General features: G+C 45.9%; 1 protein-coding gene across 37 annotated transcripts in view; it reads right to left on the bottom strand.

The window, feature by feature from the left end:
- The window catches only part of KLC1 (kinesin light chain 1), a 70754-nt gene that overhangs the window by 39799 nt on the left and 13148 nt on the right, over positions 1–17807 (bottom strand). For all 37 annotated transcript variants that reach the window (XM_001139992.7, XM_063793922.1, XM_009428537.5 and 34 more), the window contains exons 2-3: positions 6823–7084; positions 3864–4094 (exon numbers count right to left, since the gene is read on the bottom strand). In XM_001139992.7, coding sequence (XP_001139992.1) covers positions 3864–4094; positions 6823–7083 — 492 coding nt within the window. In that variant the 5' untranslated portion in view covers position 7084. The remainder of the gene's footprint in view (positions 1–3863; positions 4095–6822; positions 7085–17807) is intronic.

The raw sequence follows: 17807 nt of genomic DNA, 5'->3' as shown, positions 1-17807 counted from the left end.
GCAGGATCCCTGGGAGCAGTTTGAAACCTCCCAGCTTTAAAGGCCTGTGACCCATGTTTCCCCACATTTTGCTGATTAGTCAAAGAAATAAAATCAGAAACTACATAATGGAAAAGACAGGTAACAGCCTGACCAGTAAGAAATTAGCTTCGTCATGAGGCAGATGAACACTGTTTGGCTCCGGAAGGGAAAATGTGATAAAGACACATTGCTTTTAGAATATTCCTGTCTGGGATGCATAATCCAGGCATTAGACGAACCCCAACTGAGGAATGATGGACAAAATAACTGGCCTGCATTCTTCAAAAACACCAATGTCATGAAAGACAACCAGAGACGGAGACCCCATTCCACGTGAAAGGCTACTCAACAGATGTGACAGCCATATGCAGGATGTACCCCTGAACTGGACCCTGGGACACAGTGAAACAATGCCATGAAGGATGCTGTTGGCAGTTAACAAAAGGAGAGTATGAGCTGCAGAGGAGAGGACATACTGGGTCTGTGTGCAATTTCCTGAGTGCCCTTGGCCCTGGACTGCCACAGGAGAACCCCTCACCCTAGGGAAAGACGCCCAGCAGCAGTAAGCAGCCGTGGCACGTGCTATGCCACTATGTGAACAGGGTTCAGAAGAAACAGGCACTCGTAAGTACTCTGGAAAGGGTAAGGAGAGCCAGCTCATTGGATGTTTTCTCCAAGTTTAACACTTTTTCAAAATAATAAATTTTAAAAGTCTCCGATCCTACGAAACCAGTTTTCTTCTTCTCAACATCCTCCAGTGTCCCAGGTCAATCACTGCTGGCATCGACATCTGCAAAGTACTTGCATTTCCATAGCACTCTAGAGCAAGCATCTTTTATTTATTTATTTATTTATTGCTTGTTTTTCTGAGACAGGGTCTCCCTCTGCCACCCAAGCTGGAGTACAGCGGCATGATCTTGGCTCACTGCAACCTCCAACTCCCAGGTTCAAACAATTCCATGCCTCAGCCTCCCGAGTAGCTGGGACCACAGGTGCACTCTACCACACCCAGCTAATTTTTTTGTATTTTTTAATAGAGAAGGGGTTTTGCTATGTTGGCCAGGCTGGTCTTGAACTCCTGGCCTCAGGTAATCCACCCGCTTCAGCCTCCCAAAATGTTGGGATTACAGGCATGAGCCACCGCATCGGCCTTAATTTTTTTTTTTTTTTTGAGACAGAGCTTTACTCTGTCATCTAGACTGGAGTGCGGTGGCGTGATCTTGGCTCACTGCAACCTCCATCTCCTGGGTTCAAGCGATTCTCCTGCCTCAGCCTCCTGAGTAGCTGGGATTACAGGTATGTGCCACCATGCTTGGCTAATTTTTGTATTTTTAGTAGAGATAGGGTTTCACTATATTGGCCAGGCTGTCCTCCAACTCCTGACCTCAGGTGATCTGCCTGCCTCGGCCTCCCTAAGGGCTGGGATTACAGGCATGAGCCACTGCGCCCAGCCACATCTTTTAAATCAAAACATTTAGTTGGCCCCTAACCTAGAGGAGATGTGAGGGAGGAATATGGTAAGCCTTTTGAAATAGCATGCTGTCAACTAAACTGTGTTCTCCCCAAATTCCTATGTTAAAGCCCTAACCCCCAGTGTCATGGAGGGTTTAGAGATAAAACCTTTGGGAGGTGATCAGGATAAGATGAGCTCAAAAGTGTGGGGCCCTCATGATGGGATTAGTGCCCTCATAAAAAGAGACACCAGAGAGCTTACTCCCTCTCTCTCTGTACCATATGAGAACACAAAGAGATGGCAGCAGTCTGCAAGCCAGAAAGAAGGCCCTCCCCAGAACCGGACCCTGCTGGTACCCTGATCTCGGACTTCCAGAACTATGAGAAAATAAATGTTAAGCCATCCAGCCCGTGGTATTTGTTACAGTAGCCCAAGCAGATGAAGACAGAGGGGAAATGCAGGTTTGCTGGTGCTACGCAAAAAACTGTTTCAGTCGTCTTAGGATGGGGATTCGAACGAGACACACAAATGTGCACCTCTCTAGTATTCTGATTATGTACATGAACATGTCGGGCATCATACAGGTATTTAAAAAACGTTAGTTCCAAATGCAATGTGGAACACTGGACTAGGTCCTAGCACAGAAAAGAGATACTAGTGGAAGGCCTGGTGACATCCAACCAAGTCTGTGTTTCAGTTAACAGTAAAGTGTTGATCTTAATATCTTAGTTCTGACCACTGTTCTATGATTATGGACGATTAGGGGAGACTGGGTTATGGGCACATGAATTTTCTTCTCTAACTTTTCAACTTTTCAATCAATTTAAAATTATTCCATTGGAAACTTGAGAGGAGGGTAAAATTTTTAAAATTAAAAATAAGTAAAATAAAATAATTCCAAAATTTAGAAATTTTCTTTAAAAAGAAGTTAACTGAGGCCGGTCGTGGTGGCTCACGCCTGTAATCCCAGCACTTTGGGAGGCCGAGGCAGGGGGATCACCTGAGGTCAGGAGTGGCCAACATGGTGAAACCCTATCTCTACTTAAAATACAAAAATTAGCCAGGTGTGGCGGTACGCACCTGTAATCCCAGCTACTTGGAAGGCTGAGGCAGGAGAATTGCTTGAACCCAGGAGGTGGAGGTTGCAGTGAGCCAAGATCACACCATTGCACTCCAGCCTGGGGTACAAAAGCGAGACTTCGTCTCAAAAAAAAGTAAAAAATAAAAATAAAAAGAAGTTAACTGGCTGGGCGCAGTGGCTCACACCTGTAATCCCAGCACTTTGGGAGGCCGAGGCAGGCAGATCACAAGGTCAGGAGATCAAGACCATCCTGGCTAACACAACGAAACCCTATCTCTACTAAAAATACAAAAAATTGGCCAGGCGTGGTGGCACACGCCTGTAGTCCCAGCTACTCGGGAGGCTGAGGCAGGAGAATCGCTGGAACCCGGGAGGTGGAGGTTGCAGTGAGCCAAGATCGTGCCACTGCACTCCAGCCTGGGCGACAGAGTGAGACTCCATCTCAAAAAAAAAAAAAAAAAAGTTAACTGAATCAGAAATAAATGTTGAATGAAAAATAACTGAGACTAGGATAAACATCCAAATAGAGCCAACAGAGAAAGAAGGCTGGGCATGGTGGCTCCCACCTGGAATACCAGCACTTTGGGAGGCTGAGGTGGGCAGATCACTTGAGGCCAGGAGTTCAAGACCAGCCTGGCCAAAACAGTGAAACCTCATCTCTACTAAAAAAAAAAAAAACTTAGCTGGGCATGGTGTCACGCACCTGTAATCCCAGCTACTCCAGAGGCTGAGGCAGGAGAATCACATGAACCCGGGAGGTGGAGGTTGCAGTAAGCCAAGATTGTGCCATTGCACTCCAGCCTGAGTGACAGAGCGAGACTCCTTGTAAAAAAAAGAAAAAGAAGAAAACCAAGATCCTTTCTTCCCCTGCAGATACAGAAAGATAAGCTGGCAAGGGAAGCCAAGGGGAGGATGAGAGAGGTGGCAAGAGAGCCAGGTGGTGTCCAGAGGGCCAGGGGAGTTTCAAAGAGAATGGCAATGCCAAGAGCACCCACCATAAGGGGCAGAGAGGTTGCCCAGAGTCCAGATTCAGACGGCCAGATTGGACCACTGCTAGACCAGCAGCTGATGGCATGGAAGCCAAGCTACAGAGGGGCAAGGAAGCTCCAGAGCCTAAGCTGGGGCAGACCTCGGGGCAGACCTTGTTGAAGGTAATGGTGTCTCTCTGGATTGTGGCTTATATTTACAAAACATTTTTGCATGTTCTAATGTTCTAATATGAAAAGAATATGGCAAACAGAACCTCTATGACTTTCCCAGGGACTCCATTTTAAACATTAGCACCACATTTGCTCCAGAGCCACTCACGGATGGGGAAATGTCGTCATCATATTTTTTTAGCTGATTCATAAACTCCAGATGCTTCTTCTCCTCCTCCAGTTGAGCCACAGACTGCTCACTCTTCTGCAGTTTCTGCTGCGTGTTGGCCAGTTCATCCCGTAGCCACTGATTCTCCTGGCACAGACGACGAACCTGCGCACGCAGTTTCTGCTTCTCGGACTCCACAGCATTCAGGTGATTTGACAAAGCCATCATAACCTGAGCAGACAGAAACGTGTGCAGCACTGTGGCACGTTGTCCAGCAAGAGTCCCTCCCACCCGTGCGAACATTCTGTGGCTGGGGCTGTAGCTTACACTCGCAGATATTTTCTCCAAAGTACATATAAGTACAATCTGCCATTTACTTCTCTTTTCCCCTTCAGCCACAGACTACAAAGCAGGGTATGATAAAGAATATCACACGCTCAGAATGCCTACAAAAAAATACTTATTTTTTTGAAGAGCATGTCAAATGAACTAGCAATGAAAACACACCTACCCTTCTGATGAAACTGTATTATTTTACTTTCTATCAAGATGGGCCCAACATAATTTTTTATAGACCCTTTCCCATGTGTGAGACCTCGTGTACACACATGCATGTCTGCGCACAGAGTGCATGCTGGTGAAGGGCTGCAAGTGGGGGTCAGAGAACAGTGCACATACAAATCTTCCTTGATGTTCCAAGGTGAGAGAAGACATCTCTGTAGCTACCACCAAGAGTAAGAATGCACTGGTGCACTCATAAGCTTATGTTTATGTCATAAAATCCAGGGGCCACTCCAGGGCTCTGCCTACAGAGTGCTCACTGGTTTCTGGAACAGACCAGCGTGAGGCTGTGGCAAGTTCCTAGGAGCATAAGAGCACAAAGAGCTAGGAGCTGGCTGGCAGCAATCTGTTCTCTCTTTAGAACATACATCTGCCCATCCCTCTCATAACATAATAACCAGGTTATTATCCTCCTAGGTTTAAAACCTGGAACTCCAGAAGGTGGGACCTTTTCTTCCTTCTTTTTTTAAAACTCTTATCTGCGACACCAAAAAAGCAAGTTTAAATTCATGTCACCTGTTCTCAAGGTAACAGAACTTGAGAAATAATACGTTCACAATATCCAAACAGAGCTACAGTTCTGCAACTCAAGGCTGTAACATGGTTAGGATGAAGATTCTAAAATCAGGGTGTGGGCAGTCACTTCCTCTATGAAAGCAGAAACCGCTGGCCAGCAGCCCCTCTTCTGCTCTGTTCACTCACTAAACTAGAGAATGCTAAGAAAGAAGCCAAGCTTTGGTATATTTAATTTTACCTAAGATATGCTGACAGAGCCAGAAGTTATCAGGAGAGAGTATTTAAAAACCTAGATGTTTCCAGTGTTTTCATCTCTATGTCAAGCATGATATTATAGAAACAAAGGTTAGTCAGAGATATGAAGCAATCTGGCCCTGGGATTGCAGAGACCATCACCCACTGGCCAGTGTCCATTCTCCTTCCTTAGGCTTAAGGACCTGCCACTGTAAGTGGGAAGACAACATTCCCCAGTCTCCCACTCACCCAGGTACAGCCATAAGGTCTGGCCAATGCAATGTAAGCACTGCTGTACACATCATCAAAGTAGCAGCCTTCAAGGAAGGAGGCACGTCCTTCCTTTCCCTTCCCCTATGCTAGAACAGGGCCACATGGAGCTCACTCTCAGTCCCCAAGACAGGCTGCCAAGGTGTAGTGTGGCAGATGTTAGGAGCCTGAGTATCCCCAATGACTGTGTAGCTACAGAACCAGTCCAGGAGAGTGTACCTCGGTACTTATTTGACAAACATCTTGTGGTTTAAGCCACTGTTTTTGTTTTTTTGATACTGGCAGCCAAATCAAATCCTAAATGATACACAGCAGTATCCACTATTTTGGATCCGCTTTTCAAAATTCAGAGAGGCCCTGAGGTCAGGAATTCAAGACCAGCCTGGCCAACATTTTAGTTTCTACTAAAAATACAAAAAATTAGCCAGGAATGGTGGTATGTGCCTGTAATCCCAGCTACTTGGGAGGCTGAGGCAGGAGAATCACTTGAACCCGGGGGACAGAGGTTGCAGTGATCCGAGATTGAGCCATTGCACTCCAGCCTGGGCGACGAGAGCAAACACCGTCTCAAAAAAATAAAAATAAAAATAAAATTCAGAGGCCGGGCATGGTGGCTCGCGCCTGTAATCCCAACACTTTGCTGAGGCAGGCGGATCACGTGAGGTTGGGAGTTCAAGACCAGCCTAACCAACATGGAGAAACCCTGTCTCTACTAAAAATACAAAATTAGCCAGGTGTGGTGGCCCATGCCTGTAATCCCAGCTACTTGGGAGGCTGAGGCAGGAGAATCATTTGAGCCCAGGAGGCAGAGGATGCAGTGAGCCGAGATTGCATCACTGCACTCCAGCCTGGGCAGCAAGAGCAAAACTCCATCTCAATCAATCAATCAATCAATCAATACAATTCTGATAGGCCCAAATCAATAGTAATTTATTAACATACAGAACACATGATCTGTTTTGTTTTGTTTTTTCTTTGAGAAAAAGTCTCGCTCTGTCACCCAGGCTGGAGTGCAGTGATGCAATTTTGGCTCCCTGCAACCTCTGCCTCCCAGGTTCAAGTGATTCTCCTGCCTCAAGCCTGCCTAGTAGCTGGATTACACACACCAGCCACCAGGCCCGGCTAATTTTTGTATTTTTAGTAGAGTCAGGGTTTCGCTATGTTGGCCAGGCTGGTCTCAAACTCCTGACCTCAAGTGATCCACCTGCCTCAGCCTCCCAAAGTGCTTGGATTACAGGCCTGAGCCACACCGCACTCGGCCTGGATCTGTTATTCTATAACCATCTTTCCGCTTCTTCAGTGAAACTGCTTATTTCAAACAAGTCTCCATTTTACCATCAAAAGTTCCTGATAACGTCTGAGTCATTCTCACTCGTACCTGTGCCTCACTCAGGCCGAGCTCCAACATCTCCAGTGACTTCCGGATCATGTTTGATTTCTCCTCCACCAAGTTACTTTCATCATCTTTCTTCAAACACTTCAGTGTCTCCAGCAAACTTTGTAAAATGGAATTGTGCTCATTCTTCAAAGCTTCCAGCCCCTGAATTACTTGCTTTGTCTTAGAAATAATTTCATCCTGTGTAAGCTTCTCCAACTTGTCTTCCTTTATGTACACCATTGTGGACATGTTGTCATACATTCTGGAATGAAAAAAGAAAAAGAAATTAGACCCCTCACTACAGGTTTCATTTCTGTTACATCAAGTAAATATGAAAAATTTTTAATTAACATTTTATAGGGGAATAATAAATATGCACATTTGCAATTTATGACCTTGAAATACCATATTCTGCAGTTTCTGTTTTTCCTTTGCAGACACATTTAATTACTTTTCTGGTTTATGTCTCAATTCTTTTTTATGACAGCAACTGAAATTAATGCCAAAGATTAAAAGCAACAAAACATCTAAATGGCATTTCCAAAACACATAGCCTCGGTGAACAACATTTTTTCTCAGAATGTTTGCAAGCCTTCTTCTCTTCCTAATGAAATGCAGGAAGAACACTACATTCTTGGTAACATGTTTAACCGGACAAAGGCTTGAAAAGGAGTCACACAGCTGGAAGAAGAAAGAAAAACCAACCAAATAACATGGAACAGGAAGAGCAGCAGGGGAGGAGCAGACCTGGAAGACACAGGGCATCAAGGACAGGTGCAGCACAGTCACTAGGCAGGCTCACAGATGAGGAGGGCACAGCGAAGCACCACCAGGGCCAGGCCCAGGGTGATGTGATGCAATGTCTGGAAGGGGCTTTCAAACACCAAAGTGAGAAAGAAAAGGGGGAGGAAAGGGGAATATAAAAACAGCATCATTTGTGCTGTTGTGCCTGACAGCCGCTGTCACTGAGCAATGGTTCCCTCTGCTAGCCTCTCTCCTTTTTTCTAAGTCTTAAAAACCCATAGTTAAGTTTAAAAAACAGAAAGATAGTGAGCAGTGATCTTTTTCGGCAGAGTGACAGGGATGGATGCAAGATTACATGTCAGAGTTATTTCCTTCATAGCACTGCCACTGTCTAAAATCTCACGATTCATTAAGTGTCTAATATCACCTTGAATATAAGCTCTTATTTAAAAAGGCAGGACAGTCAGGCATGGTGGCTCATTCCTATAATTCCAGCACTTTGGGAGGCCAAGGCAGGTGGATCACTTGATGGCAGGAGTTCAAAACCAGCCTGGCCAACACAGCGAAACCCTGTCTCAACTAAAAATACAAAAATTAGGTGGGTGTGCTGGCACACGCCTGTGGTCCCAGCTACTCAGGGGGCTGAGGCACGAGAACCACTTGAGCCCGGGAGGCAGAGGTTGCAGTGAGCCAAGATCTCACTACTGCACTCCAGCCTGGGTGACAGAGCGAGACTCTGCCTAAATAAATAAATAAAAATAAACAAAGTAAAATTAGCTGGGTGGTATGTGCAGGTATTCCTTGCTACCCAGGAGGCTCAGTGAGGCACAAGGATCACTTGAGTCCAGGAATTTGAAGTGACAGTCAGCTATGATGGTACCTCTGCACTCTAGCCTGGGTGACGGAGCAAGACCCTGTCTCTTTAAAAAATTCCCAAAAAAAGAAAAAAGGCAGGGACTTGATCTTGTAGGACTCCACAGCTTCTAGGGGCAGCTCCTGGCCCAGAAAGTCCATGTGGTGAATGGATGGACTGACAGACGCTGGATGAAGGGAAGAAAAGCTGAATCAGCAGATACAGACTATATATTCCAGGATTTTGGGGTGAAGCTATGAGTGCTTGAGAATAGGGTCATGTTAGTCTCTGCATCACACACTGGATTTTCTTTTTCCATACATATGAAGACTGAATTCCTTTTAAAATTTGGAAGTTGTCTGTAAGACTATTCAGAAATCCACCTCCACTCCACTAACAAAGAGCCCAGAAAACAACAAAACAACAAACGCCGACCGGGCACGGTGGCTCATGCCTGTAATCCCAGCACTTTGGGAGGCGAAGGCGGGCAGATCACGAGGTCAAGAGTTCGAGACCAGCCTGGCCAATATGGTGAAACCCCCGTCTCTACTAAAAATACAAAAATCAGCCGAGCCTGATGGCGCTCACCTGTACTCCAGCTACTCAGGAGGCTGAGGCAGGAGAATCGCTTGAAGCCAGGAGGCAGGAGTTGCAGTGAGCCGAGATCGCGCCACTGCACTCCAGCCTGGGCAACAGAGGAAGATTCTGTCTCAAAAAAAACAAAGAACAAAGGCCACTCCTCTACCTGACAGTACGTTAACTGTTAGTATTTATTTAACACAGGGCTCTCCAGCTTCACTGTAGCAAATCCATGGTGTGCCAGGCTGGGAATATATTGCTGAACGATACTGCTGCTCCATTAGGGACCTCATCCATACTGTTGCATGATATATCCCCGGCCTGGCACTCAATACACATTTGTAAAATGAGTGAAAGAAAACACTTAAGGACCAGTTTTCAACAAACAAGATTAAAATGTACTAGGTTAAAGTGTTGATCTGAACATCTTTAAGGTTCCTATGACTGAAGGGAAGGGTCTTCAGGAGGAGGAAAATAAAACTTAAGGCCTGTTTTTCCACCCTGACAGCAAAGTATTTACGTATTATATCCAAATGATGCAACATATATTCTTTTATGTTTCCCAAACTAGCAGATGCAAGTGTTTTACTAAAACTTACTCTGAGCTAAGCCCTGGAATGTACAGATTAATAAGGGCCTCGCCCTTGGGGACATGCAAGCTAGCAGAAGACAAGCTACACAAGCAGGTGCACAAAGACCTGAAGGCTCAGGGACAGTGGCTGTGTGGAGGAACACAGTGGTAGAGGGCAATGGCCAACTGAGAGACGAAGGCCAGACAGAAGAAACCACTCCCAAGGGAAGCCAGTGTTATCAAGTGGCACCTCTCAAGGCTAGTAAGGGCTACTAAGATTGCTAAGGGCACTGCCAGCCCGGCAGCAAAGGGGAGCTGAGGCAGAGGTGTGACGGCACCCACTGCTGGCGAGCAGCTGCTCATCACTGCAAAGCCAGACCCAGTACCAAGGCTAGAGGAGCAGCACGGAGTGAGAGCACAAGAAACCTGCCCCCCAAGTGACCATGGTATAGACGTTAAGTACACGCGCCACTTCTTCAGAGGGAAACAGACAGCGGCATGTATATTTAGACTCGATACCTCTCACCATTTCTAGGCTAAGCCATTATAACCAAAGACAGCTTATATAATAAACGGTGCCAAGGCAACTGGCTATTTAGGAAAAATAAAATAAAGTTAAACTCCTACACTCACTATATACTAACATGAATTCCAGATTAATAACTAAATTAAAAAAAAAAACAAGAAACTAGAAGGAAATACAGGCAAAAGTCTATATGCACGTAGGTCAAACTAAAGATCATTCTATGAATAAAAGTAATGGCAAGCTGGGCGCGGTGGCCGACGCCTGTAATCCCAGCACTCTGGGAGGCTGAGGCTGGCAGATCACGAGGTCAAGAGTTCAAGACCAGCCTGGCCAACATGGTGAAACCCGTTTCTACTAAAAATACAAAAAATTAGCCGGGCGTGGTGGTGCACACCTGTAATCCCAGCTATTATGGAGGCTGAGGCAGGAGAATCGCTTGAACTCAGGAGGTGGAGGTTGCAGTGAGCGGAGATCTCACCACTGCACTCCAGCCTGGGCGACAGAGCAAGATTCCATCACTAAATAAATAAATAAATAAGGTATAAAACTGTAAACGACTGACAAGTCTACTTAGGACATTTTTCAAGTTTGATGCAGAAACAAAATGCGTTTCTGAGGGAACACTATCTTGCAGCTCCTCAAGATGAAGAATTCAAAAGTATACAGGCGGCTGGGCTTGGTGGTTCACGCCTGTAATCCAAGCACTTTGGGAGGCCCAGGTAAGCAGATCACTTAGGTCAGGAGTTCCAGACAAGCCTGACCAACATGGTGAAACCTCGTCTCTACTAAAAATACAAAAAATTAGCCAGGCGTGGTGGCAGGTGCCTGCAATCCCAGCTACTCGGGAGGTTGAGGTAGAAGAATCGCTTGAACCCGGTAGGCAGAGGTTGCAGTGAGCTGAGATCGCACCACTGCACTCCAGCCTGAGCAAGAGTGAGACTCCATCTCAAAAAAAAAAAAAAAAGTATACAGGCTACCGCTAAGTAACAGGTAACACTGATTTACTGATTTCTGCAAGGTAAAAATTACTCAGTATCTAAGTTGACTCAAACATTTTGCCAGCCTATAAATTACACCATCACTGGACCATCTTCCAACTCTCATGCCGTGTATGCCTGGAGATGATTCAATGGAACAAGGAATCAGCCAAAACAATGCCTAGCAACCCACGGGCATGCAATAAAGATGCGTGCAATGAATGAATGAAGCAGCTTTGGAGCTACTGCATCTTCTTCTCACCTACCCTGGGGTGTGGTGGAGGCTCAATCTCCCTGTACGTCAAGTGAAATTGATACCCACCTGACCTGGAACATAGTACAGGCTCAGAAATACTCCCTTCCCTCTTTCCCTCTGACTGACACACAAGCTATCTGGCCCCAGGTTATTCTAACTACAAACTTTTTTTTATTATGCTTTTATTCCTTAAAAAAAAAAAAAGTCCTATTTAAAGTTCCATTATTTACTCCGTGAGACCAAAAGAACTCAATGCAAAATCTCCAGTGTAAAACCTGATAAATCTAACATCTGAATTAAGCTCCCAAAACACAAGAAGCTGCCGGGCACGGTGGCTCACGCCTGTAATCCCAGCACTTTGGGAGGCGGAGGCGGGCGGATCACAAGGTCAGGAGATCGAGACCACCCTGGCTAACACGGTGAAACCCCGTCTCTACTAAAAATACAAAAAATTAGCCGGGCGCGGTGGTGGGCGCCTGTAGTCCCAGCTACTCCGGAGGCTGAGGCAGGAGAATGGCGTGAACCCGGGAGACGAAGCTTGCAGTGAGCCGAGATCACACCGCTGCACTCCAGCCTGGGCGACAGAGCGAGACTCCGTCTCGGAAAAAAAAAAACACACAAGAAGCCCTTTTTAGGGTCAAACCTCTTTAAGGCTATTGTTCAACAGGCAAAGCTATTACAGTCTACTAAATTTAAAGTCTCAGGATTCAAGTAAACCTAACAAATTCTTTTTTTTTTTTTGAGATGAGGTCTCACCATGTTGCCCAGGCTGGTCTAAAACTCTTGGGCTCCAGTGATCCTCCCACATTGGCCTCCCAAAGTGCTGGAGATATGGGTATGAGCTATCACACCAGGCCCCTAACAAATTATGTACTGTGTCTACAGACTGTAAGTCACTACCTAACATAATGAAAACCAAAAAAACCCTATAATTGTTATTTTTATTTTAGAACTCATTTTGTTTACATTATTTTAGATAGTGACTCAACTTTCGCAATTATATAGTATTGTGGTTTTCATGTTTTTCTCTTTCTTTTAGAGATGGGGTCTTGCTATGTTGCCCAGGCTGGACTTGCACTCCTAGACTCAAGCAATTCCCCACCTTCAGTCTCCCAAGGAGCTAGGAGTATAGGCAATTGTCACTGTACTGTTTCTTTGTTTTTTTTTAAGACAGGCTCTCATTCTATCACCCAGGGTGGGGTGCAATGGCACTATTTTGGCTCACTGCAACTTCCACATCCCGGGCTCAAGCGATCCTCCCACATCAGCCTCCCAAGTAGCTGGGACTACAGGCATGCACCACCATACCCAGCTAACTTTTGTATTTTTAGTAGAGACACAGTTTCGCCATGTTGCCCAGGCTGGTCTCAAACTCCTGAGCTCAGGTGATCCGCCCGCCTCGGCCTCCCAAAGAACTGGGATTACAGGCATGAGCCACTGCACCCGGCCCACTGTGCCGTTTTGACATGTATTTTTAACATACATGATTCTCCTTTTTTTTCTGAGACAGGGTCTCACTCTGTCACCCAGGCTGAAGTGCAGTGGCATGATCTTGGCTCATTACAACCTCCACCTCCTGGGCTCAAGTGATCCTCCCACCTCAGTCTCCCATGTAGTTGGGACTACAGGTGCGTGCCGCCAAGCCTGGCTAATTTTTCTTTCTTTTTTATTTTCTTTTTTTTTTTCTGTAGAGAGGGTCTTGCCATGTTGCCGAGGCTGGCCTTCAACTCCTAGGCTCAAGTGACCTGTCCACCTCACCCTCCGAAAGTGCTGCGATTACAGGCATGAGCCACCATGCCTGGCCACAAGTCTCACGTCCAAAGATTTACTTCAATCATTCTTTCGTACTACCACATTCTGAGGACATAAATTGAGAATGTTAAGAACCTATCCTGTCAGGCTCCACATTGGGACCTCTGATTAAATACCTGTATCGCAACTTGCCAGGAGTAAAAAATAAATCAAAATAAATGTTAAAATCCTGTCTGTAGCATTTTGTAACCTAGAAATAAAACAATTTTTACTCTTTTTAAAATGTCATTTGAAAAACAATACAGGCTGGGCGCGGTGGCTCACGCCTGTAATCCCAGCACTTTGGGAGGCCAAGGCAGGCAAATCACGAGGTCAAGAGATTGAGACCATCCTGGCCAACATGGTGAAACCCCGTCTCTAATAAAAATACAAAAATTAGCCGGGCGTGGTGGCGTGCACCTGTAGTCCCAGCTACTCGGGAGCCTGAGGCAGAAGAATTGCTTGAATCTGGGAGGCAGAGGTTGCAGTGAGCCGAGATCACGCCACTGCACTCCAGCCTGCCAAAAGAGCGAGACTCCGTCTCAAAAGAAAAAAAAAAACCCAATACAAATAGACCTGGTCTTTTACAAACTACCCACTGGGACAGAAATTAGGAAATGCTTTTTTTTTTTTTTTTTTTTTTTTTTTGAGATGGAGTCTTGCTCTGTCGCCAGGCTGGAGTGCAGTGGCACAATCTCGGCTCACTGCAACCTCCACCTCCCAGGTTCAAGCGATTCTCCTGCCTCAGCCTCCCAAGTAGCTAGAACTACAGGAACACACCACCATGCTCAGCTAATTTTTGTATTTTTAGTAGAGATGGGGTTTCACCATGTATGCCAGGATGGTCTTGATCTCTTGACCTTGGGATCTGCCCACCTTGGCTTCCCAAAGTGTTGGGATTACAGGCGTGAGCCACCATGCCTGGCCATGCCATCCTTTCAAAAGGCTTACCTGCCTTTTGGAAATATAACAAACAATAACAAAAAAGTTTCTGGGTAAGGCACAGTGGCTCTCCCTGTAATCCCACCACTTTGGGAGGCCCAGGCAGGCGGATTACTTGAGGTCAGGAGTTCAAGACCAGCCTGGTCAACATGGCAAAACCCCACCTCTAGTAAAAAAAAAAATACAAAAATTAGCTGGGTGTGGTGGCACACACCTGTAGTCTCAGCTACTCAGGAGGCTGAGGCAGGAGAATCGCTTGAACCTGGAAAGTGGAGGTTGCAGTAAGCCGAGATCCTGCCACTGCACTCCAGCCTGGGTGACAGAGCAACACTCCGTCTCAAAAAAATAAAAATAAAAATAAAGTTTCTGGATAAAGAAAGTAAATAAAAAACCCATGCTCAAACTTGAAATAAGGCTTAACAGTTCGGATAGACAAGGTAACTGTAGCATGTTTGTATTATTCAACATCCTACTTGACAGGTAAGGATTTGTACCTGTGTAACTGAAAAGAGATGGCACGCAATAAAACCTAATATACAGACTACAACGAAAGTTCTACCACTCAGCTCTGACAAAAACACCAGACATAAATATGAATTTGTATATTCAGTTGCTTTACCTCTAAAGTAATCCAAGCAGAGGTAATATGAAAAATAGAAATAGTTCTTATGCTGGACACTGTGGCTGATGTGTGTAACCCCAGCACTTTGGGAGGATGAGGTGGGAGGATCCCTTGAACCCAGGAATTCAAGACCAGCCTAGGCAAGATAGCAAGACCCCATCTCTACAAAAAAACAAAAAAAATTAGCTAGGCATGGTGGCACATGCTTGTACTCCCAGCTACTTGGGAGGCTGAAGCAGAAACATCGTTTGAGCCCAGGAGTTCAAGACCAGACTGGGCAACATAGAGGGGTCCCATCTCTTCAAAAAGAAAAAAAAGAAAGAAAAAAAATTAGCTAGGCATAAAGATGCATGTCTGCAGTTCACGGCTGCAGTGAGCCACGACTGTGCCACTGCACTTCAGCCTGGGTGACAGAGTGAGACCTTGTCTGAAATATGTATATATACACATATATATGCATACATATAATATTTTAATTAAAAAATTAAAAATTAGATGGGCATGGTAGTATGTGCCTGTACTCCCAACTACTTGAGAGGCTGAAGTGGGAAGATGGCTTGAGCCCAGGAGTTCAAGGCTACGTGAGCTATGATCATGCCACTGCACTCCAGCCTAGGTGACAGAGCAAGCAAGACTGTCTCAGAAAATAGTTCTCATTACACACTAAAACTGTCCTTTTAATTCGTCCTTTAGGACAGGAGTGATATTTTACTTACTCTGTCACACTAATGACTAAAAGAGAAGGCCTTGGGAATTTTAACTAACTCCCTGATAGATATGACGCAAACTAACAAATTTACAATAGACAAATTCTGTACAATACAGTCATGTGCAGTATAATGACATTTTGGTCAATGAGGGACCTCATATTTGACAGTGGTCCCATAAGATTATAACACCAGGCCAGGCACGGTGGCTCATGCCCGTAATCCTAGCACTTTGGGAGGCTGAGGCTGGTGGATCACGATGTCAGGAGATCAAGACCATCCTGGCTAACACGATGAAACCCTGTCTCTACTAAAAATACAAAAAAATTAGCTGGGCATGGTGGCGGGTGCCTGCAGTCCCAGCTACTCGGGAGGCTGAGGCAGAAGAATGGCATGAACCCAGAAGGCAGAACTTGCAGTGAGCTGAGATTGTGCCACTGCACTCCAGCCGGGGCAACAGAGCGAGACTCTGTCTCAAAAAAAAAAAAAAAAGGATTGTAACACCTATTTTGACTATATCTTTTCTATGTTTAGATATGTTTAGTTGCACAAATATTTACCACTGTTACAGCTGCCTACTACAGCCACATACTGTATGGGTTTTTAGCCTAGGAGCAATGGGCTACACCATACGGCCTAGGTGTGCAGTAGGTTATACTTCCTAGGTTTGTGTAAATGTACTCCCTGATGCCCCCACAACGAAATCACTTAACGATGCATTCCTCAAAACACATCCCCAACGTTCAGCATAACACACACACAACTGCATTAGGTGGATGCTTTAAACTAAGAAGTGCGACTGCGATGTCCACTACAAGCATGGCAGGGAGCTGCAGAAGAACTGAGCTAGGCAGCACCAGGGGGAACCTGGGAGATGACCAACTCTCAGCCACCACTTGGTTTGTAGACCTGGTAGGGCAGCTAGGTCTTCGCCTCCAAAAAAAAGACAGGCAAATTTTCCCGAGAAATCTGGCCAGCCCCAGGCCAGGCGCAGTGGCTCCCGCCTGTAGTCCCAGCACTTTGGGAGGCCGAGGCGGGAGGATCACCTGAGGTCGGGAGTTCGAGACCAGCCTAGCAAACATGGAGAAACCCCGACTCTACTACAAATACAAAATTAGCCAGGTGTGGTGGCACAAGCCTGTAACCCCAGTTACTTGAGAGGCTGAGGCAGGAGAATCACTTGAACCCAGGAGGCGGAGGTTGCAGTGAGCCAAGATCACCCCATTGCACTCCAGCCTGGGCAACAAGAAAGAAACTCAAAGAAAAAGAAAGAAAGAGAGAGAGAAAGAAAAGAAAAGGAAAAGAACAGAATAGAACAGAAAAGAACAGAACTAAAGAAAGAAATCTGGCCAGCCCCAAAAGAGTAACATCCATCCATTCCTCAAACGTTTACTGAGCCTCTACTTTATTCAAGGCACTGTTCTAAAGGTAGAACTTGACCCCCCAAAAAAAATTGTCCTAAGAAAATTAAAATATTTTGGTGACAAGAGAATATTCTTTTTCTTCTCTTCTCTTTTCTTTTTAAGTAGAGACAGGGTCTCACTATGTTGCCCAGAATGGTCTCAAAGTCCTGGGCTCAAGTGATCGTCCTACCTTGGCCTCCCAAAGTACTGGGATTATAGGCGTAAGCTACCACACCCAGTCCCAAAGAATATTCTCTATACTTCCAGAGAGGGAGGAAAAAAAACAGGTCATGCAGGCCAGGCGCGGTGGCTCACGCCTTAGTCCAAGCACTTCGGGAGGCCGAAGCGGGTGGATCAGGAGGTCAGGAGTTCAAGACCATTCTGGCCAACATGATGAAAGCCCATCTCTACTAAAAACACAAAAAAATTAGCCGGGTGTGGTGGCGGGAGCCTGTAACCCCAGCTACTCGGGAAGCTGAGGCAGAGAATTGCTTGAACTCGGGAGGCGGAGGTTGCAGTGAGCCGAGATCACGCCACTGCACTCCAGCCTGGGCGACAAAGCGAGATTCCATCTCAAAAAAAAAAAAGTCACGTAGAAAGAATAGAGAATAACTTTAGGCTTTTTTTTTTTTTTTTTTGAGACAGAGTCTCGCTCTGTTGCCCAGGCTGATGTGCAGTGGTGCAATCACGGCTCACTGCAAGCTCCGCCTCCCAGGTTCAGGCCATTCTCCTGCCTCATCCTCCCTGGTAGCTGAGACCACAGGCGCCCGCAACCACACCCAGCTAATTTTTTGTATTTTTAGTAGAGACGGGGTTTCACCATGTTAGCCAGGATGGTCTCGATCTCCTGACCTCGTGATCTGCCTGCCTCGGCCTCTCAAAGTGCTGGGATTACAGGCGTGAGCCACCGTGCCCAGCCAACTTTAGGTTTCTTAACAGCCACATTGGAAGCAAAAGGAAATTAAACAAATGCCTTCGGGCCAGGCAACCTCCACCTCCTGCGCTCAAGTGATT

The sequence above is a fragment of the Pan troglodytes genome, chromosome 15, assembly GCF_028858775.2.
Source record: "Pan troglodytes isolate AG18354 chromosome 15, NHGRI_mPanTro3-v2.0_pri, whole genome shotgun sequence".
Taxonomy (NCBI): domain Eukaryota; kingdom Metazoa; phylum Chordata; class Mammalia; order Primates; family Hominidae; genus Pan; species Pan troglodytes.
The sequence above is the reverse complement of the archived record's forward strand: the minus strand, read 5'-3'. Positions and strand labels throughout refer to the sequence as shown.